Here is a 24592-nt window from a genome sequence, read left to right as displayed (position 1 = left end):
TGTATATGTGTGTGTACACAATTATATATAGAGAATAGCATAATTTTTTTTTTTTTTTTTTTTATAAATATTTTTCATTTTATGCTACCTACTAAGAAGATATATCAATATTTAGGGAGAAAAAGTATAGTATATCATGCTTGGTTTAATCAAAAACATTTTTAGGTGAAATCCCATCCATCAAACATTTAATTGTTACATTTGAATAGGGGCCTTCTTCCAAATTTCTCTCCAATAAGCCCTTGTTTTTTTTAAAAAAACATGATTATTATTAGTAATGATGAAACTTTGGATGATGAAAATCTTTCTTGTCTTCATGCTATATATATATAGGTAGGAAAATGACATAAATGTCGGTTTTCGTTACCGACATATGTAGTAAATATAAAGACAAACACTCACACACTCAATTTTGTCTCTATGAGATATTTTAACCTGCGATCTTCTCCTTTAAAAAGTGAAGAAATACCATTAGATTACAAGAGAGAGAGTTTATTCTTATTCATAATTCAATGACAAAGACTTTTTGTTGAATACAGGTAATTGAAGCCCCCCACCCCCACCCAAAAAAAAAAAAATATAATGAAGAAAATTGATTTTTGCACACTTAAGAATGACAGATGATAAAATGTCACAAGCACTACGCTAGCTTTATTTTGCATTCATTTTGAATCACCAAGTCTCTTTCAATTCAAATTCTTCAACACCCAAGTCCTTGGGCTAGCTTTATTACAGATAAGGAATTGAGTGAGATGTTTCATTGCAGCACTCACCTTTCAATCATTTCTTCTCTCTCTAGACCATTTACCCTTCTATTGATCATTAAAGGATTATATATTCTGAAAAATTCAAGTGTAAGTCTTCATTATAACCTATAGTTGAATGGCATTTCTCACCCAATCCAATCAAAAGATCTTTTTCTTTTTAATTCCAATCAAACTCACTTCATCATATCAGATCCCATTTCATAGCTAATGATATTAAACCATCTATATCTATTGATAGATGTATGCACTTTGAAGTGCCTAAAGCTTCTAACATGGGCCCATGATTGTATTATATGGTTACTCAATATTTGACCCTTCTCCAAACTTTGCTCCCTAAATGTGGTGTATGATTGTTGTTCAAATAAAATTTGCCCCATTGGTATGGAGAATATCTTTCAAAGCTCCAATTAAAATTGATTATTAGTTAAAGGCAATTTGTGTGTTAGTTTTCAAAAGCCTTGTGAATGTGCAACACACACACACACACACATATGACATGACCCAAATAGGGATTGATACAATTTTTAGTACAGTTTTGTCTCGATCATTTTGACTCGATCTTGGAGATCACAAGCCCGATAGTTTTACTTTCAGAGACTCATTTCCTTATCGAAAATAGCTCAACAATCCATTACCGACAATTTATGTTTTACTAGCAAGTGATATATGTGATTTTTCGGTCAAATCCCATCGTTTAAAGTTCTGTCTTTCTCATTTTTAGTTCCATAGGAAAATTGTCAGAATTTTTCATAAACTTTGTGTAAGGTCAAAATGGACTTAAATCTTTTTGTATTTATGTTATTGTTGTCATTGATCTTAAGCTTATTTTTTTCGTGATTTTCAAAGATGGAACCAAATTGAGCTATTTTAAAGATTTTATGCCTATTTAAATAATAGTGTTACTATTATTCAACATATTATAATTATTCATGAACAATCGAAAAGTTGTTTCTTTGTTAAATTTTGTGAATTCAGAGTTGTTATATAATAATACATGCTTGACAACCGACTGTTGTCATTATTCACATTGTTGCTAGTGATAAGTCTAATCAGAACATTCTAATAAGATTATATTATCACTCGTAGGTCTTATTTATCAATTCAAGTTTACTCATTAAATTTTGTGTAGAAAAAATTGAGCGCCGGAGAGGATACTTATCCGATAAATCTAATCAGAACATTCTAGTGAGACCTAGTGAGACTTACCAACATTGTGACTAGTTGCAACAGTCTGGAGTCGGGCATTTAAGAATTTTTCCAACTATTTTATATAATTTTCAAAGCATCAATCAAACAATACAACCAGCCCACTGCCAACCCTCTCTCCAGATCAGACCCCATAAAATGTGAGTGGGTTGGTGTTGCATATTCCAATGGATCGCACGTGTAACACAATTATCATTATAATTACAAACAGATATATCAAAACCAATACCCGTTGTCCTAAATCAAAGAAACAGTCATAAAAAATGTCTGTTATGTGATCTACAAAGTGAATCAATGAGTGAAGAAGATGGAAAAGATAGATATTCAACACTTTTTCACCCTCTTGAACCAAAGAAAAAACACACATCTCTTGAGAAAATAAAAAAAATAGTGCAAAAAAAAGGAGCTTTTTTTGAACAGAAAGAACCTTTTGCATGGTCTCCAAGGACCATAATTAAAATCTTGAGGCTTTTAAGATAAAAACACTTCAAATATCAATCCATGCCAGCACAACTTAGCTGGCTTTTGCCTTATAATGTCAGCTAGTTTATATTTATATGTTTAGACTCATCTTTATGTATGGAATCTTCTATGTAAGCACTGTCCATGAGTTCTCATTGAGCGAAAGTGAAAAGGGTTCCTGTCACAGACTCACAACCATCATTGTATTGAGGGGATAGAATGTGTATATATATATCTATATGGAAAAAAAATAAGCATCATCATTGAAAGATTGAATGAAAATTGGGGTCACAAGAAAGGTTTGTGGACAAGCCTGGTTGGAAAAAGCCCCTTCCAAGAATTTTGCTCTTTTGACCTAATTAGTGGATGCATTTAGTGCTTAAGCTCACATGGGCACAGAAGATTAATGTGTCAACTATTTTTGTTGTCACTCTTGTATGCTTTTTTTTTTTTTAATTTTTATTTTTAATTTTTAATTTTTATTTCTTGCTCTAAACACAAAATTTAATAATGGATACGTCTACGTGATTTACCTAAGAACCTTGTTGATTGATACTTACATTTCTAAAGGTATTCTGATATACTGGTTTACTTTTGTCCTCATGACTTTGAATCGTAACTCTCGATATGGCGTTCAATTTTTGAGAATGGCAGAGAGCTGGAGAAAAAAAAAAAAGAAGATATTTCGACTTGAAAATAGTAGATTTACTTCAAGTTCTAGGAGGTCGAGATTGAGCGATTGTGGTACAATTACGTGTTGAGATTTAATGCAGAGATAACTTGATTGATTGAATTTCAACTATGACGGGCTCAATGACACATTTTCAAATTTCAAACTTTAAAGAATTTAATCTACTATAACCCTTCTAAACAAATTCAAATTATATTCTTCTGATTTATAGTCCAACATCATTTTTTATGTGCTTTCTATTTATTTTATGGTAAGACTTTTACCACTTTATTACAACAACTTTAACTTAACCGTTTTGGTAGTGTCACTAGGTTTTCAACTCCTTGAAATTGCACAAAAATTTAACCCTAGAGCTAATGTACTTAATGAGAACACAAAACCCTTTGACCATTGTGTGTTAAAAGTAAAGTAGAGATCTTGAAATGTTAGGTTTAAAGCATAAAGGTATTGTTTTTCTTCAATGTCTAAGCGTTACATGCCCTTTGTGTAGTTTCTTTTACCTTCTTTTTTCATTATGAAGACTATCCGACAATGAGACAAAGAAAATCATCAGATTTTAGTTCACAATGGTCCCCAATAACATGAGAATTTTTTTGGTACCTAGCTCTTAGACCTTACTGACTCACTGTTTGTGTAGGACTATTGAATTGGTCCTATACGTGAAAGAAAAAGCTGGTTCTTGGGGAATTTCTATCCATTTGATGGTATGTAGACAGCTGCCTTGGAAAGAGTGTCTCATGATGATAAGCACCAGATTGTGGAGTTTTAAATGCTAGTAATTACTTTCTAATTTTTGACAAGAAATGTTATCAACGGAATTTTTCTTTAACAAGTTATGATTGGAAAATGTAATACATAATTCATTTGTGTACTTTCATATAATTTTACAAATCGTTTCAATGATTAAAGATAAAAAAAATTATAACGTTTGTTTCTTAAAAGTATTAATTGATATGAGACTTAAGTCACATAAAGTGGAAACGAGAGCGAGAGCGGCAAAATTAAATCACAAATAGTGGTAATAGGAGCGAAAGCGTGTGCAGAGCGTGAGAACGGGAGCGCTTTCGGAGCGTGAGAACGACAACCGTTGAGGAGGATTGTGTCACTTAGGTCGCAACTTATTATTAACTCGAATTATTATTTAATGAAATTTCATACTTATCATTCAATCCAAAAACAACATTCATTATTACTTGGAGCAAACATAGTCGCGACATAAATACTTTCCACATTATTTTTTTTCATAAAAGCTAAGTCGATCAGCTAACTTAGTCGCTCTTTCGAAGTCGTTTTATAATTAAGTCAATTTTCTGCAAAAATGGTTCATTATGTTAAGCGCAATCGCGATTCTCTAGTTTAGCCCTTGATCATGTAAGCTCCACTATAGGACCTACATGATTCAAGAGTTGAGCTTGCACAATTGCAATTGTGCATTTACGTACAAGACCTTGATTCGCGTCATTACTTAGTGTGTTTGACCAGTTAATCGAGATTGTTGTGTAAGTATATACTTAATGTCGGGGGTAGGGGAGAAATAATTGAGACTTTGTAGACATATTTTGAAAATCGTGAGCACAGAAAGTGTACAAGACAAACACTATCTACATAGTGGGGTGAGTCATGGCAGATGATTTCAAAGTCAATTCTGCAGCCATCGAAAATTAGGGAACTTGCACAAGCTCATTTTTGTCAAGCTAGCGGGGATGCTGGATCCCAAGAAGGGGCAATTGTGACTTCCTACATCACTTGGAGAAGTTATTGAGATTTATATCTATAGACACATTTTAAAAATTGAGAGCACGTAACAAAATATGCAAAGCGAATAGGATCTCATAGAGAATGGGTCGTGACAAATGTACCATATACAAATGTAATATTTGACATTATTTGCATTAAGTGATGTTTTTTAAATTAAATTCCAGCTATTAAGTCCACCAAATATACAACGTGGCATCTCTATATGCATAAATGGACTAGAATTTGTTTATAAGAATATATAGAATGAAAGAAGTCAAACAAGCATGGAGAGAATCAAAGAAAAAAACAAAAGTGAAAGAGGCAATTAGAGAAGGGGAAGGATCTGAGTAGGCAAGTAGGGCATGAAGTAGAGTCCAAATTAATGAAAGCAAGTGTATGATCCCAATGCCAAATGAGACACTTTGAGACAGGGAGAACAAAAGGGAAAAGGACATAGAGATAGGAATAACCAAATAGGGGGTGAAAAAGTGCACTCTCTTTCTCTGTAACTTTGTTTTTCTTTTTCTCTCTTCACATGAAAGTGTTACTCAGTATATCATTAACACAGGTAAAAAGGAAGAAATTTTTCTGAGGGTTTTTCAACTTCCACTCAACACAACTTACCATATAGAGATGTGACTCTTCCAGTGCGATCTCCACTGGCTTGAAGGTCAAGATTCCACCAGAGAAAAAGAAAACGTCCTGTGTCTTACTCATGTAATACACACACACCCCCTAACACACGCATGGAAGAGTGAAGTCAGAGAAGCTTTGGTTTTTATCTGCCTCTCTGTTGGTGGCCTGTTTTAGGTTTCATTACTTGTTGTTTTTTGTGGCCTGTCCTTCGCTTCGTGGAGTATATTGCCATCCCTGTGCTCTGATGGTGAATGGTGAGGTCCCTGTTTGACCATTAGGCCCCCTGGGTAATATCTGTTTGCATGTAATGCGCATAGTTGATAGATAAGTCACTTTTACTGTCACTCAAAAACATACATGAAATTTTCACTTCGTACAGCTCCTCGTTCAATCCTTTCATAATCATTAGATCATTTTTAGAATATCCTCCCTTCTTCCACTATGTCCCAAAGAGTAACTAGGACCAATTTAGTCACGTTTTCATATTCTAAAACAGTAAATATTTATTTTGTTTGAGTGCACTATAGCACATTATTGTGTACTGCAGAGGATCCTGACACATATATATATCCTTGTGTGTGTGTATATATATATATATGTGTGTGTGTGTGCGCACTTTTTATCTACATATTTTTCACCTTATCCAAGGAAAACACACACACATTACATGTATGCGTATGTATGTAATACACACACAGAATGTTATACAAGCGAATGGTCAATGACTAAAGGGTCTTTTAAACCTAGGCAAGTCAATTCACTAAAGTTGCTGAAATTATGTGGATATCCATTTGGTCAGCACTAACTGATGATGCCTAAAACACTGTCATTAATAAAAGAGTAATGCTATGATAATGGTGTCTTTATAAAGCTTAATTATTTCTTGGTTATCGTCGTTCAATATGTGATGAAGGTGTGAGCTCACTATGAACACTCTGGACACAACATTTTCTTTAACCTAACTGTCCTCACTTGTTGAATTTTGTGTATTTTTAATGCCGGTTAATTTTGACTTTATACATTCTTTTAGTCCATATATTTTTTTGAATGATGTTTTTTAATTGAAATATGAAATATGAAATCTTTTAGTCCATATTTCAATTGAGAGAGAATGCTAAAAGAGGGAAAATGACATAAGTCTCGGTATTTATACCAATTCATTTAAATACTTTTTAAGAGATTCTAATGAGATTCCAAGGACACAAGTGATTGGAGTGCGAACAAAACCTATCGGCAAGTCTAACAATACTCTAAATGTAGTCGTGGCTGCACTAGGTCAATTATTGAATCGAGTTCCGCTGTGGGACCCATTTGATCATAAGTATGAGCTTGCACAGTCACGACTATAGCACTTCTAGCTAGTGAGTATTTCTGTAGTAAATGCATTGCCATATTACACACATGTATATATGGAAGAAAAATCAGAAGGTAGACGTTTAAGAGAAGGTAATTCATATATAAGCTGCATTTGATCTTATCTACATTTTTACACTCGGTAGTATTACATCATAACATCAAACAAAAGATTTGACTAACACTCAATTAATTATAGTCAAAAGAAAAATAAATTATGTTATGTTTGGGAGCACTTATTGGCGCCTTGAATTGTTAAGAATTTCTTCCGGTTTCAATTTCAAGGCACCGATTCGATGCTGCCAAATGCAACATAAGGAAAAACCTGAAAAGAAAATCATGAAGTAAAAAAGAAAGAAAAAAGAAGAAGAAATATATCAAAACTTGAGACCTAAAACACAAATACTTGGTCTTATAACAGACTCTAGGGTTTTTGCTACATCGCTTGCATATGGTCTAGCCATGGGGTCATCCGCGGTGCATCGCAGGGCAAGATTCATGGTCTCCACAATCCCATTCTGACCGTTGGATGCGTTAATTAACCTGATCGCTGGATCGACCCACGTGTCAAGATGACAATCTGAGTAGCAATACCGAGCCCACTCAACAATGCTCTGGTGCATGCCGAACTCGGCATCCGCCGGACTTTTTCCGGTGAGTAGTTCGATCAAGATGAGCCCAAAGCCATAGATATCACTCTTATCTGTGATGTCTTTTGTGTCTCTACTTTCTGCAATACAAATGTTTTACCTTAGCTTTTAGTCTATGACACTTCACAGTTGCATGGACATGAAGATATATATGTAGTTAATTGCCAATTTATCTATAAAGTTCTAAAATGAACTGGAAATAAATATAATAGCATGGCATAACTAACTGATTTTTTAATATTTTTTTACCTAGTTAAGGTAAAAAGTTACTCTCTCTGTCCCAATATATATGTTCTGTATGGAGAATCTAACTTTTTATGGTAGTAGAATTTTAATAGTTTATTATTGTATTGATAAAAGTGAAATATACTCTTACTAAAAGACAAAATAGTGCTTTGTAATTAGTGCAGTTCTTTAGTTAAAAAGATAATTTGAAGGAATGAGACATGTTTTTTGAGACATCCCAAAATAGAAAGATGGACAACTATTTTGAAATGAAGGAAATATGTAAATGTTTAACACTAAAATATAAAGGATTATGAATATTTCCTAAAAAAATTGGAAAAATATTTCCTAAAAAAAATGGAAAAATATTTCCAAAATCAACATGGAACGTATACATACAAGGAAAAAAACGATGGATAAAGCTTGTCACTCTATGGGGTGCTCAGTAGTTAAAAGTAGAATCATTGTATTCCTTGTCTTTTGAAAACTACCCAAAACTGTATTAGCTTGGTTGTAGGTAACCATGTAATTTCACCAATTTTTACTTTTACCCTTTGTTTATATACAGTAAAAAGGTCGAGTGAAATATTAAAGGCCACTATGTTAAAAGAGAATTTCCAAAGTGAAAATCATAACTAAGTAATCAATGCAAATGAAAACAAACCAATAAACATTGAATTATATTCCTTGTGACATCATGTTGATATCAATTTGGCTACTTTAACTTGTATGATATCATTTGTTATTTAATTATGAATAATTATAAGTAGTTTTAATGCACGGAGTATCAAACTCTTTTTATGTGATTATTATTTATTTTTATAAATTTAGTTAAATGTGTCCGTCTGGTAAATCATGTATCATTACATTTTAATTATATATATTGAAGAATTGAAATTTTATGAGAAAAAGGAAATGGCTAAGAACCACCCTAATGTGAGTATATTAAATAGAGAAATGAGAGTATTTTAATAAGTAGTACAAGTTTGGAACTCCTGTTCTTTTTTTTTTTTTTTTTTTTTTTTTTTTTTTTTTTTTTTTTTTTTAAAAAAAAAGCTGATATCAAACAAAACAGAGTAAGATATTCTTATTGTCGACTAATTTAAAAAGAATTCTTATATACTTTAGTCCCTAAATGAACGCCATATTTAATATTACTTGAGTAAACCAATTACTAAAAGTTAATCTATTTAAAGCAAAACGCTGAGGGTAAATTAGTCAAAGTACCTGGGGCAATGTATGCTGACGAAATGAAGCACTTGGTGTCCGTAAAAACCAGTCCGGGGAGGCACAATCTCAGGCGAGCCACGTCTTCTCCGTCCACAATGATCTTCTCCGTCGAGAGTTCACCGACGACAACACTAGGCGAACAACAAGAATGCAGATAACGAAGAGCTTTAGCAATTCCCATGGCTATTCTTCGCCTTCTTTCCCAACTCAAACCTCTTAGAACTTCACCCAAACTCCTCCCTTCAATGTACTCATACACCAAGAACCCGCCCTTTTCCGACCGGCACATTCCGATGAGCTTAACGATGTTCGGATGCCGAAGCTTCCCTAGTTCAGCCACTTCTGTCCAAAAACTTGCTGTAACTGCATTGATTTCATTCAATTCCTTCACAACAAATTGCATGGTATTCATGGTGGACATTCCTCTGTATAAATCCCCTTTCCTTCCTCTAGAAATGACATTTTCATCACGTTTCGACGACAATATATCAACAATTGTTATTTCTTTCGAAACCCTAGAGTCGAAAAATTGCAACTCCCAAGTCCCGTCTTCATGTTTTTCAACTCTCTTCAACTGCAACTCATTTCGTTTTCGAACAAACACTATCACAAGTGCAGCTAGTACAAGCACCACCAAGGCAGCCAGAAGACAAGCTATGGAGAACCACCAAACCTGGTTTTTTACGCCTTTGCATGGCGGCAAACCACTCGAAGAGATGCGGCTGCAGAGGTCATTGCCAGCGACTGCACTCGAGTTGATAGCGAGGAACGCTCCGGTGGCCGGTAAACCACCATGGAAGTGATTGTGGGAGATATTGACTTCAACAAGTGACTCCACCTTTCCTAAATCAGCCGGAACTTCACCGGATAACTGGTTAACGGACAAATCGAGCTGACCTAAAACCGGCATTTCGGAGAGACTAGTGGGAATTTGGCCAGTGAGCTGATTATGGCTTAGGTCTAAACTCACAAGCTTTTGACACGAAGATAATTCTTCAGGAATGTTGCCGGAGAGCTTGTTTCCGTTTAAATTCAGTTCCATTAGCTCCGATAAGTTCCCATAACTCACCGGAATTGTACCTGAAAAACCATTTTCCGATAAGTCCAAGTTCTCCAACTTATTGCTGCCATATGACTCCGGAAGGTCACCGGAAAACTTGTTTCCTGCCAAATTCAGCATTTGAAGTTCCGGCATATCCCATTTCCGGTTGCTGATTGAGCCGGAGATATTGTTGCCTGAGATATCAAGGAAGTAAACCAGTGGCAGCTTGGTGAGCTCCGGGGACAGCTCACCGGAGAATCGGTTGTTTTGAATACGCACTCGGCGTAAACTCATGCAGTGACTCAGACTCTTGGGAATTTCACCTTGGAGGGAATTGGAGAAGAGGATGAGCTTAAAAAGCTGGCTCGATTCACAAAGTGTTTCGGGAATTTTTCCGGTGAGATTGTTGCCGGAAAGGTCCAATACGGTGAGATTATTTTGTTTTCCAAGATTTTTCGGGATGGCACCGGTTAAATTGTTGGACCATAGTTGGAGGACTTGGAGATGGTGCAAAGAAGCTAAAGCATTAGGAATTTTCCCGGAAAAATTGTTGGAAAACAAATGAAGAATTTCCAACTTCTCCAATTGCATTACAAGTTCCGGGATCTCACCGGACAAGAAATTATCACTGAAATCGAGGGATAATAACTTTGTGAGGCCGAAAATGGATCGAGGAATGGGACCAGTGAGCTTGTTTAAGTAGAGAAAGAGGTTGTGAAGGTTGGTGAGATTACCAAGAGAGTTGGGAATTTCTCCGGTGAGATTGTTGAATACAAGATCAAGATGAGTGAGAGAGGTTAATTCTCCGATTTCCTTCGGAATTCCGCCGGAGAGATTGTTGTATCCCAAGTAAATCCAGTTTAAGCTCTTCATTAGGCCTAATTCTCTTGGGATTTCACCAACCAATTGGTTAGAAGCCAAAGTCAAGACTTGCAAACTTGTGATGTTTGTGATAGACTTTGGAATTCTTCCCACCAAAACATTTCCACCAAGATCAAGGAACTTGAGGCCAGAAAAGAATCCGATTTCCTCAGGGATTTCCCCCGAAAGCATGTTGTTCGAGAGATCCAAGGTTTCGAGCTGTGAAATCGGGGTCTTGGGGATGGAACCGGTTAAATTATTGTTGCTAAGATTGAGATGTCGAAGAGAAAGACATGTTGAGATATGGCTTGGGATTTTTCCAAGGAGTTGATTGCTTGAGAGGTCGATTTTTTCAGTATAGGGCAAAAGGAAAACTGATCCGGGGATTTTCCCGGAAATGTTTTTCCCGGAAAGTTCAATTTTCTTGACGTGGGAGGAGTTGTCACAAACGATACCATTCCATTTACAAAAGGAAACAGAAGGGATCCAAGTAGAGAGAGTGTGCAACGGATCATGGATCGAGGATTTGACGGACAAGAGTAGCTCAGACTCAGTGTCACCACTGCATGAGTTTGACATAAGTAGCACGGACACGAGCACGAACACCAATGTTATTTTGCGTGTTTTAACCATTGCTCCTTCCATGGACATATCGAACGCCCTATACCATCGACTTAAAAAGGCTCTGATATCGAAACAGCTAACAAGCAAGGCTAGGCTCTTCTTCAAGATAGATAGAAAGCATAGAGACTTTCAGCTCATTTTGATCTGTCACCACCAAGAAAGATTGTTGATGTTATGCCTCGGATCCCAAGCTGATCATGAAAAGTCATGCAATAAAGCAAACATAAACACAGGTTTCTATATAGAAATACATATTCATATATTGGATCAAAAAAAAAAAAAAAAATAAATAAATAAAAAAACCTTCAAATCAAGAATTAAGAAGACAATATTTGCATGATTAATATCATGAAACTAATACTTACTTTACTTACCGAAAAAAAAAAGTAGCAATATTTGCATGATAAAGATCATGAAAATAAACTTTATTTACCCAAAAAAGAAAACACAATACTTCCATGATTAAGATCATGAAACTAAAACCTTAAAGTCCTACAATAATGCAAAGTTTCAAAACTAAAGCATGACATATATATCTTGTAATTTTCTCTTTATCTATACGAATATGTTTGTATGATATGAATTATATATGTGTGTTATATAAGAAACAACACTTAAATGAATAGATAAAAAGTCTGTGAACGTACCTAGAAATGATGATTTGGGTTATGAGAGTTTTTTTATAATCATGAAGATTTGGTAATGAGAAAACTTGGATTGAAAGAGAAGTGAAAGAGAAGAGGAGGGGGTAGGGTTTGAGAGTGAGAATTTGAGTGTATAAATAGAGTGAGGGTGAAGGGTGGGAAATGGGGCAGGGAATTGGGTTATAATTACGAAAGTGCCACTTTGGAGTTTTTAAGTGTTTGAATGTGGACCGTTGAAAGGAGAGGAAGGGCAGCTGACAGATGTTGGGAAAAAGAGACTGATTTTGTCGGATATATATTGATAGGAGTATTACATACCAAAATGCTCTTTTGACTGACTTTGGATGAATAATGAAATTTGTGTAACCGTTGAAAAGGTTATAAAGTTATATGAGCATGTGGGATTGCCTTTGCTCTTGTACTTTATTTACCAAAAGCATTACCAACCTCATAATTAATATTTTTATTTTATTTTGAGAGCTGTTATTTGCATTCGGGCAAACTTGGTGTATGCTCTAATTATTAGTTTTTGTGTGAATTGCGCTCCATGGAATGGTTGTGATAGTTTAGTTTTAAAATGATAAAGTGCTATACTTAGAGGCGATACTAAAATTTTTTGAGTGGAAATCCAATTCGGAAAAATCATAGAGACTTGGCCGTTTCGATCAAAATAATTTACTATTTCAAAGTAAAGTACAACAGACTTAATTTTAGGCTCACAGCCACTCATTTGCCAAGAATGAGTTGCATAACGCCTTATGTTTATATTTGCGACTCCTTGTCTATAACTACTGCGGATTTTTGATTGAATTCTCAATTCTCGTAAAAGGTTTGCTGGAAGAACAAGAATGCTCCGCAAACATTCAACCCCCTTCGTGAAAACCGATGGACTATGGGGGAATGAAGATGAGCTCGATGCAATTGAATCCTCATTCCTTATGATCACAAAGATAAAAGGAGAAAAATAAATCATGCTTCTGAATGGAATCAACTGAATTTTCAATACGTTCTAAACTACAATCAGATTGAGAATGTCATCCTGAGCATTCGGGTGTAATAGCATATTCTATCAAATAAAGAAAAATACACATAATGGTCAAGGATGATTTTATATGAAAAATACTCTAAAAAAATCCACTTGCATGTAAAACAATATTCTTTATGTACATCAATGTTCAAGAGATGAGGAGAGTATTTATCTATGTTTGATCGAGAGTCCTTGAATAGGTTGAAAAATAGGTCAAAAATGTCCAAGGACATCTCCTACAATTTTGATAAAAAAATAAAAAATAAAAAGAATTTTAAAATCATCGAAAATGTAGTTTCTTTTTTGGTTCTCGACAAGTGCAACTAGTTGAACTGAGTAGAAGTGGTTGGACTTTGTAGAAGATCCGATCAAAAAAGTTGGAACGATCGCCAATAGAATTCAATCGATTGGACTTTGCAAAATTCCAGACTTTTATTAGAAAAAACTAATCTTGCAATGCTAACCAAACATAAACATAAACATATGCAAAGTGTCACCAATAGTGTAATCGGTCGGATTTTGCCAAATTCCAAATTTTTAGTCAAAAACCCTAATTATGCAATCCTAACCAAACATAAACATATGTAAAAAGTGTCTTCACTCACATACTTGTTTTAAGTGATGTTCTCATCTAATCAAGGTATTTGTGCACTTAACTTGTTGTTCGGCTTTTGAAATTGAGACTCAAAGTAATAACAAAATTACAACTTGATTGGACTCATTTTGGACACATATTGCACCAACAAGAAATTAAGATTCTCATCATTCTTAGGATAGATTATACCTCCCCTGAGGTTTTTGGAACAGGTAGACCATACAACATTTTTTGTTTTGACCTATCCTGAGTTTTAGCGCTTGTGCTCAACGACACCCTTAGCATTTTCTTTCCAGCAGACTTGTTGACCAAATTTTATAAAATGGCAATTTTGTCCATCTTTTGTATGAAAAGACAAAGGATAAATTGCAATGACCTTCCCTCAAGTTTAGAGAAATTATACACGGATCATGTAGATTTTCATATTAACAAATATTTACAATACAATATATTTTGTTAGGCTAATACTGTGATACTATAGATCATCTAATTTTTGTGAATTGTGCAGCGGAAAAAAGATGTGAAAGTTTGTATTAAAAATAGCCTAGATGGGTGGCGAATAGGTTTTACTTGCTCATTTGTCCAATTTTTATTTATTTTAATTTTACAGAAATAAAACTAAAATCAAACCCACAAAGCAAAAATAAAGTGCAAGTAAAGTAAATAAAATTTGAGAGATGATACCAGGATTTTAAGCAAGGAAACTCTGACTGGTGGAAATCAACCAATCGTTATGGGAAAAACCTCGTGGACTATGTTGTTTAAAGCAAAACGATCTACTATGTTTGAAGTAAAGTACACTGAATTTTGACTCAGGCTTACACCCTATCGTTCTACCAAAAACTAATTGCTGACAATCTTTGACTTTACGATTCCCGTCCAACAGCTCTCGACCTCAGGCTTACTCTTGATCTTTGTAAAATGATTACTGGTAGATCAAACAATACTTCACGAATACTTGGACCCCTCAAATCACCCATTTTCTTCAATTTTAAATTTGATGAAGAACAATTAAAATCTTATTTCTCGGAATATCTGAATCTTCAATTATACTCTAATTACGATCAGATAGAGAACACCATTCCTAAATCACTTATGTGTATATGTGTGTGCTTTAAAAATTAAAATCAGAAAATTTAGATTTGATTTTTTGAACAAAAATATCTCTCAAATGCGGCTCTAAAATAAATCAGAATTTTGTATGCAAAAAGCTATAAAACCCTAAGAGAAAAAATATATTTTTATAAACTTTTGAAAACCTAACTGAACTTGGAAAACAAGTCAATTTCATGCATGATCAATATAGCAAAAGTCTGCCAAAACAGACCAGGAAACTAAATTACCAAAATGGTCTGAAGGACATGAACCGGTTCAAGTGGGGCTGAACCGGTTCAAGTTGGCCAGAAAGAATTTTGAGAAAACAACGTTGAAACTTGAACCGGTTCAGGGGGGTTGAACTAGTTCAAGTTAGACAAAATGGAATTTTTTTCTCTAAGGCCTAATTTTGAACCACTCAAGTGCCTCACACACTCACATACCTTTCTAAGGCATTGTTCTCATCATTACGTAGTGTATCAAAGTATGAACACAATCACTTCTTCAATTCTGCTTCTGATCTTGAATATTGACAAATTGAATCAAAAACTTACAACTCAATCGAACTCGTTTTAACAACGAAACATATAGCCTTTCTTCAGGTTGCTTGCATTCGTAAAATATTTGTCTATATTTCATCCAAAATAAATTTTGATCCATGGTCTCATCCTAAATTTTTTGGCCAAAATTCGAGTTGTCCATATTAGGCCCACTCAAATCCCACCCTTAACTAAATCGAGTTTGAATATAGTGTAATAGAGATGTGTGAGTTTGACTCAAAGAATTCCTACTTACTAAAATTGAGTTTGGCTTGTTTGGTTCATTTAGTTATCCACAAACTCAAATTCAAATTTTAGATTAGTATTGATATGATAAATAAGAATTCATTTATAAGCCTAAAGGATCCTAATAATAAGCCATATTTATAAACTCTAATAATCTTATTCACAAACAAAAATTCACACACATAACCAATCGAGTCAATGGTTATTTAAGCTTGACTTGTATAGTAATTTTAAAAAATTATTGAGGTCAACTCATATATAAAGAAGCATAATCTTATCCTTAGTATTTACGATAGTATTACATCTGTTATAACACTACATAATTTATCACTGAACACATACAAGAGTGTCCAAAGAGAATTAATGTAATTTGTAATGAGTCAATCTCCTCTCACTAAATTGTAAGAATTAGGAAGTTAAATGAGTTAAAAATATAAAAATTCCCCTACATGATTTTGTGTTCATAACCAATTGCTAGCTATATCTATATATATATATATATATATATTTTCTTTCGCTGGTAAAGACAACCTAAACCTCACGACCAAGATGAAAAAATTAGTTAACTTTGCCTTTCGAAAAAAACAAAGATGAAAAAAATTAGTTTTACCCTTGAAGGCCGGTTTCGTATATTTATATTTGGTTTATTTACAACTTGGTTTATTTGCAGCTCTATTGAAAAGGAAGGACGTTGATGCTATAAAAAAAGAAATAAATTTAAAAAAATGTTAACTTCTTGTGAATGATGCTTGGTGACAACATATTAATTTTATTATTTACCAAAAAAAAACATATTAATTTTATTTTAAATAATTACTTTTTAAATCTCTACCCTATATACAGGAACAAACAAGAGCTTGGTCATAAGTGTAATTTTAAGTTGACAAGTGAGGGCCACTTGACAGTGGAAAAGGGATGAAACTTAAAAGAGAAAATATTCTTGAACCCCTTTTGTTTGGATGCTTTATATTATTATCTTGGATTCTTCCCCTCATTAGAGAGCCAGAGTTTCTCTCTCTATTTCCCGTATCTCTTGTACATTTCCATAAGTAAGGGATGAGAGAAGAGACTAGCAAGGAAAGGAAAGGAAAGGAAAGGAAAGCAAAAGAAAAGTGTAATGTCTTTATGTTATAGTAGTATATATATACTTTATACACACACTAGCTAGAAGTAATGCTCGTGCGCAACCCGGTCCATATAGAGGGACCCACAATCTCTTTCTCGAAGGAATATACAGCGTATAGTCCTTGTCACAACCGGCATGCTTTCCTCATCTCCATTTTCTAGGGTTTTTCGCTCTCCTTCTTCGCCCCACGCCCACCCCCATGCCCACCCCCATGCCCACTTCTTCCTCCTTTGAAAAAGTTTATATATAGTACTCCTACATAATCCTCCTTTTTTAGTGTTTGCGTGTGAATGCATGTATGTATATATTTAAATTCTATCTCTAACGGGAGGGAATATATTTATTTATTTAACCAACCTGTAATTGTAATCCTCAAGCAATTCTACGATGTGATTGTTCTCACCGTGGGCTTGCGTCCTCATTGAGTAGATTAAATGCGGAGTTTACTGTGGCAGCAACCTCATTGTGCCTAATAGAATTTTAACTTATAATAACTTAGAGGATTTTTCAATCCTTTTTTTTTTTTTTTTTTCCCTGAGTACTTAGACTGATTACCTTTTATACTGTCTTTACGGGAATTTGAACCCTAAGTTATCTCTTTTAAAAAAATTATCTAAAATTAACATTTGGTAGATCAATTAAATTCAGACTCTCCGATTACAAAACTGATCCACGAGAATGTGTTGATATATCATAAAAAAATTTCAACTACGGTCGAGATAAATCGAACTGGTCCATCACATATTAAATAGTCCAGAACCATCTAATAATTTCTCCTCTTCGTTAAGAGGTAGATGAGATATCACTATCCTATGAATTTTGATGAAGAAACTATCACTAGACTATAACCCTTACTAAATAGTCTTTAGGATTTATTTCTAAATACTACCAAAATAAAAAAATATTTATACAACTTTAATATTTTAATATTATTAAAAGAAAGGTGATATTTGCACTCTATTTATTATTTATAAATGTGTTCCTTGATAACTGCACAAAATTTGTTATTTTATAGTCAATAATAAATGATTAATTAATATTTTCAATTAAATAAATATTCTTATCCCTTGTTTTTCATGTTTTAGAGGGGATAATTTCGGATTGAGAAGAAAAGAGGCAAAAATATAATTACCAGTCAAAATCAAATTCAAAATTGGCTCTTTCCATCAAATCAGTAAATATCAAGCCAAATTGGAAAGCATACCAAGTCAAATTGGAAAGCAACAATATTTTAGAGAAATTTTTTATATATTATATTATTTTATTTTATTTTATTTTCACTCCTGTAATTATAATTTTTCCCTCCTAATCATTCCATTCTAAACTTTATAAATAAGAACATATGTAGAGGATGTGAGATGTATAGAGTCAGTGAGAGAAAATAATAAAGAATTAGAGATTTTTTGTTTTGAATTTGTTTCTTGTAATTCTTTTGTTATATTCAATGAAGAATTATCATATTTTTATGTTTTATGTTCTTGTTAACATGCTAGCTTAAACATCTCATTTTGAGGGAAAGATGAAGCCACCATGGCTGAAATATAAATAATTTTATCTTTTCCTCTTAAGAATATTATTTTTATTTTTCAATTTTGTGTTCATAGATTGATAAAAAAAATTAGAGGGAGGATTCTTCGTATTTGCCAATTAATAGTAATTCGGAGAATGCCTACTTCTATTTACAAAAGATATATTAGATTAAACAAAAATATATTCTCTCATACATAAGCAACTGTTATTTAACGCTTCAACATCTTTCTAAGTTTTAATTGGACTGGTGAAGTGATTTGCTTATAGGAGAAAAATTTATATAAGAAAAACAAAAATTTTATTTATATAGATCCGTGGTGGTGGATTCTCATCCCTCGAGACTTTTTTCATTATTTGATCAAAATTTGTTTAATCTTATTTCTTAAGTTTTATTATTCAATAATTCAAAATTATTTTAAAAGTTCTTTCTCATTCCCTTAAATTTTTAGTTTTGAAATTAAATTCATAGTACTAATCTTGAATGTGTGGTTTGATCCACTATTTAGAGAAAATACTATACTTCATGAATTTAGATTTGTGATTTTATATCGAATTAGGTGGCTTCGGCTATTTTGTGTTTTAAAAATTTTAATATAGGAAGGAGATAAACAATAGCAAAACTTATCATTATAGAATCCAAACCCTAATATAACTTAAAAACTTGAATTCAATTATGCGAGTATATATCTTTGTTTGGAAGATTATTTCTACTAAATTTTCAAATAATTAAAACTAAAAGTTACAATTTTTTACGATGAATGAGTGACCTCTTTCTTGTGAATAAAAAACCATACACATAATTCACTTAAAAAAAAGTATAATTGTATTTTGATTTGGTGTTTTTCGGTTAAATTTTAAAGAGATGCCCAACTATGTAAAGAAATTGAGAGAGTACAGAAGAGAATATATATACATACATATACTTGTGTGTATATATATAATGAAAAATATCAGTACAGAAAAGCAAAATTGAGATAGAGAGAGAAACCTAATGTAATTGTTTGTTTATTCCTTTTTCTTTAATTTCCAATTTTGTTAGTTTGTGCATAAAAGAATAAAGTGTAATATGTATCAAAATAGATGATATTAATGCATTTTTACTTATTGTCACGTCAAATTCAAGATCATATCTCAAATTAAAATTCATGATGTGTAGTGCTACTCAATATTTAGTTATCTTATCTATAAGTTAGGGGTGAATATATATATATATGTATAAGTTTGGGACACTAAACATTTACTAATAAGGAGAGTGCAAATATCGCCTTGTAGCTTTGTTTAATTATAAAATTATATAGGATAACTCATTCACGAAGATTTACTAACACCTCGATAATGCTTGATATGAAAGAAAAGTTATAACTAATTCTATGAACTCATAAAATTTTATTCTCTAATTAATACAAGTTAATTATAATTTTTCAGTGAGGTAAATTAAGACAAGATTTTCATATCCTAGAAAATTTGTATTGCATTTCTTAAAGACGAACACATATTCTTATGTATTTTAAGCTAGAATCAAGGAAGCAGCGATACTTTTATATTTCCTCTATTGTAAAATAAATATCATGTTTTGTGAATTACAGTTCCCAAAATATGACACATATTTTGGGATAAAGTGAGTATATTGTAGTGTACTTTGTGGTAGTTGTCGTGAAAATATATATATATATATATATATATATATATATATATATATATATATATAATTTAATGCACAAAAATTAATGTTATCTCACTATAAAAAAATCGCTCAAAATAACATAAAATTAAACTACACAATGCGGTCAAAGGTTGTACTCTTTTTTTATTTTTTATTTTTATTTATTTATTTTTATCCCGGCAAACAACAATAAGGAAAGCCCAAAATCAAGACAGACAATCCTTAGCTGCTAAAAGGCAAATATGAAGAGGAATATGAACAAGAACAACATCGTGCATAAGATGACTTCTGGATAGTGCTGCAAGAGAATTTGCCACCTCATTACCATGTCTTAAAACATGGCTAAGACGGAAGAAGGAAAAGTCTCAAAGCGCCACATGCACATCAAAGGAAATAGCCTGAATATCCATAGGTCCAGAATCAACATTCAAAATAGCATTCACTACCGTCAACGAATCGGATTCAAACCAAACCTTAGAGAAATGAAAGGACAATGCCCAAAAAACAGCTTTACGAAGGCAAATAGCTTCAGCCACAGTCGCATTTGAAGCTGGAAATGAACTGAAAATCACTGCCTTCAAGATTACCCTTGAGGAATCACGAAAAACGGTACCTCCACCTCCCAGCATGAGAGAGGAAGAAGAAGGGGCGTCCACATTACATTTAATCAAATTGGGAGGCGGAGGCATCCATCGAGAAAGGGATGGAGAAGAGGAAGACAGAACAACCTTAAGCCGCTCTCGTGGCAAAAACGATAGCGACAACCGAGATGCCTCCTTGAACTCCCAGAAAAAAGCCCCTGACAAACCCACCACCCGGGAAGCATCCCAAACCTCTCCAGAAAAACCAATCTTGTTGCGGGCCTTCCAAAGAAACCAACAACAGCAAGCCACAAGCCCTAGCACATCTTCCCCACCCTCCTGCGACATCCACTGGCGAGTCAGACCCAGCCACCATTCACGAAAGGAAACCGGAGGATCTATAGAAAAATCAAATCGTATCGGGGAAAGTTTCCACACTTGAATTGAATAAGGACATTGAAAAAACAAATGCCTAACAGTTTCCGCTTGCACATCACAACGAGGACACACAATGTTCACATCCAATCCATGAGCAAGCAATCGCTCATGCACCGGAACCACAAGCTTACAACACTGCCACAAAAAATGTTGTATCTTAGGTGGTACTTTACATGACCAAACACTCTTCCACATAATCGAATAGGAAGAAGAGAGACCCATATCCCGAGAAGAGTACCTGTCCCCAGTCAGAAGGCGGTACGCCAATGAATAGGTCGACTTCACAGAAAATATACCATTGGATTCCAAATCCCAAGCCAACCTATCTGGCTTTGCCATAACACTGAAGTTACATTTTAAAATGGCCTCAACAGTATCGGACGAAAACAATTGTCGAAGCAAAGACACATTCCAACCATAAGATGTAGCATCCAATAACTCAACCACAAATTGAGGGGGCTCAAAAACGTTCGGCTGGGGAATCGGAAATGAATGCCCTGGGATCCAGCGATCGGACCAGATATTAATATTTTGACCATTACCCACTAGCCATCGCGATCCAATAGTAATAAGAGTTTGCGTTGACCAAATACTTCGCCATGCCCAAGAAAGATTATAACCCAAACCAGCTTGCAAAAAAGAACACTGAAGAAAGTATTTAGCTTTAAAAAGCCTAAATGCCAGCTCTTTATGGTGAACCTGAATGTTCCAGCCATGCTTAGCCAACAAGGCTAAATCAGAAGTTTCAAAATTCTGAAAACCGAATCCCCCCTCTTCCTTAGGAGCACATAACTCATCCCAATCAAAAGATGAGAATGTAAAAGTTCGATTCATTTAATTTATAACTTATGAATTTTGAAACAAAGTTTTGTTCTATATAATTTTCATAATCATACTTCAAACGGTTAAATTCACACCTTAATAATGATAATAAAAAATAAAAAAATAATAGAAAAAACTCATGACAATTATTATGAGATCGGTACATAGTGTTTTTATTTTATTTTTTTCATTATCGAGAAATATACACTTATTTTATCTCTTTAAACATTTAAACCCTCATTATTTATTTTAAAAAGTAAAAAAAATACAAATATATATACGGAGAATATTTTGTATGCCATAATTCTATCACGTTCATATTAATGATTAATTCTTAAAGAAGTCACATTTGGAATCTATGACATTAAGTTGCATCTTGTGTCGTTGGGATTTGGGAGTAGTGGAACGACACGAATGGACCTTAGATGGGGATAGCAACAAACATATTTTATGTGCCATTCATGCTAATTTCGATAGACTCAAAAGTAGTAAAGACTGCTTCATTCATTCAACGCAATTGGACCCACACTTAAATCAATTATTGGACCTAAACTATTAAGAAAGACTGTACGTAATTTGAATTGACCTCTCAAATTTATTTATTTTTTCTAGTTGACAGTGGATGTCCACGTCTTTTCCTTTTCCAATTAAAGATTAGGGATATAATTCACAATTCTTCTAATTAAATGTCGCTCTTTCACACTTTTCAACTGATAAGTTTTATAGTTCGATTTCGGTATGTATGCAGTATTTTAGAGAAGATAGGCTAGTCAGGTTATTTGGACCAGTCCCACCTAGAGAAGCTAACATTAGAAATTGTTCTATTTTGACCCGTACCAATTATATTGAACAGTCGAGGAGTGATGACTTAGCAAGGAAGTTATATATACTATTTTAGAGCAGTGATTGTTAAGGTAACTCTTTGTAAGAATTTTTATCTAAATAATTTGGTTTGAAAGCTCTATAAATAGAGATGATATTAAAAGGATAAGAAAGATAAAAGAAATTATTGGAAAGATGTAATAGGATTTAAGGGTGAATGTTGTGAAGATAGTGGAGAGATAGGTAATTCTGTGTAGGGATGGTGGGTGAGTGAATAGAGTTTTGCCACGTGGTTGTATATTATGTTTCTTGATGCATAATAGTGAAACTCCCTCTCAATGGACATAACTCTAGAGTTGTGGTGGATTATATAAAATATTGTATTATGCATAGATATTTATAATTGTTATCTCCATATTTATTTGTGTAATGATGTTTATGACAAAGGAGAAATTTAACTCTCAACAACAGCTGACCATTAAATCGATTAAAAAGAGTTAATATGCCCAATAGTTGACCGTTAAGTCGATTAAAAAGAGTTAATACGCCTAGTACGCACTCTCGCTCTCCCTCTCACTTTCCGGACTTGAATTTTGTCTCTTTTGTGCTCCCACTCACCCTCGCTCCTCTGTATAACTTAAAAATGCAACTTAACAGGCTTTTTGGACTAAGAGGTGAATTCAAATTAAGTCATAAAACTTTCAAACTCAAGCCTAATCCAATCTAACCTTTCAAATCAAGCTCATAAATCTACTAGTTCAATTATTGTTCAACTTTTTGAACTAAAAAAAAAAAAAATTAAGTTGAAAATTTGGATTCATCTTAGGTTCAAATTTTTTTTTTATTTTTTTTTTTTAATTTAGTCATAAAACTTTCAACTCAAGCCTAAACTAATCTAACCTTTCAAATCAAGCTAATAAATTTACTAGTTCAATTATTGTTCAACTTTTTGAACTAAAAAAAAAAAAATTAAGTTGAAAATTTGGATTCATCTTAGGTTAGCATTAGAATGTGTTACTCCTATCTTTATATAATATATAAAAATTATAACTAAAAACTTAGAAAATCAATTCTCTAATACATTAACATACAATAAATTAACATTTGAAGAAAACGAAATTAAAAAAAAGAAATCCATCATGATTATAATATGCATTTATTTTATTTAAAATCGTGAGCATGTTGAAGGACAAATTAGAATTTCAGAACACCTTAACCTAAGCTTAATTCAAATTAAATTTGACAAAATTTTAACCCAAGTCTAACACTAATTGTAAAAATAATTAACCATTCTCGTGAAATTGGTATTAGATTCATGCTTTGTTCAAGTTTGCCCATTCAAGCTATATCTTGACGGTCCTTTTTTATTTTTTATTTTAGCAAGAAATACGTTCACACACCTACTTTGCTCCTATGGGGACTTAAGAAAGTACCAATAAGTTACAACCCTCGGTGTCCTTATGGTGTGTGGGGGGAGTGTCTTGGTGACAGCAGTATTTAACCTATTTATTATTAGACCAATTTATAAATTTTAACTTTATAGAGCATATTTCATGCAATTTTGACTTATTCCATCACAAAATTTAATTTGTCTTACCAACGGCGGAGCTATAAATTTTTGGTTGCGGGTTGTTGCCCAAGTATTTACCTTAGAGGGGAGGTGAATAGAGTCAATGTCCAATTTTCACAATTTATAGAAATACAATTTTTAATCAACAATTTAACCAATTATGCAATAATCAATATATGAAATCAAGATATGAAAGTAAACAATTTATAACGCAATTGTAAAAGAGATAAGGGAAGAGAAATTACAAATAATGAGTCGACAATTTTAGTAAGGTTCGAAAACTCGGCTCAAGACTTCTCTTAAGACTTTCCAATCCACAATACCTTCTCCTTAAGGGTGAAGAGCAAACCTTTAGATGAAACAACTCCTTACTTCACCTTGCTAAGAGAACAACATTCCCTCATATATGC

The 24592-nt window shown here is 33.3% G+C and overlaps 1 protein-coding gene across 4 annotated transcripts; it reads right to left on the bottom strand.

The window, feature by feature from the left end:
* Positions 1 to 6930: 6930 nt before the first annotated feature.
* Positions 6931 to 12251, bottom strand: LOC132303767 (leucine-rich repeat receptor-like serine/threonine-protein kinase SKM1). Of its 4 annotated transcripts, none has more exons than XM_059801178.1 (3): positions 12132 to 12251; positions 8955 to 11675; positions 6931 to 7582 (listed from the first exon to the last, which is right to left on the bottom strand). In XM_059801178.1, exons 2-3 carry the CDS (start codon positions 11509 to 11511, stop codon positions 7230 to 7232), a joined length of 2910 nt encoding a protein of 969 aa, XP_059657161.1. In that variant the 5' UTR covers positions 11512 to 11675; positions 12132 to 12251; the 3' UTR covers positions 6931 to 7229. The 4 variants fall into 4 exon arrangements, with proteins under 4 accessions (XP_059657161.1, XP_059657162.1, XP_059657163.1 ...); XM_059801179.1 differs by having other exon boundaries at positions 8955 to 11628; positions 12132 to 12250; XM_059801180.1 differs by lacking the exon at positions 12132 to 12251 and adding an exon at positions 11859 to 12054.
* Between the last annotated feature and the right edge of the window lie 12341 nt (positions 12252 to 24592).

This window comes from Cornus florida, unplaced genomic scaffold, assembly GCF_030987335.1.
Source record: "Cornus florida cultivar Cherokee Brave unplaced genomic scaffold, ASM3098733v1 CherokeeBrave_3.0.0_Hap2_Chr04, whole genome shotgun sequence".
Taxonomy (NCBI): domain Eukaryota; kingdom Viridiplantae; phylum Streptophyta; class Magnoliopsida; order Cornales; family Cornaceae; genus Cornus; species Cornus florida.
This window is presented reverse-complemented; position numbering and strand designations above follow the sequence as displayed.

Coding starts and splice junctions, on each gene's coding strand:
- LOC132303767 (XM_059801178.1), bottom strand. CDS start 11,511: ATGTCCATGGAAGGAGCAATGGTTAAAACACGCAAAATAACATTGGTG. Junction 7,583..8,954: donor GTCAGCATACATTGCCCCAG/GTACTTTGACTA, acceptor TTTGTATTGCAG/AAAGTAGAGACACAAAAGAC.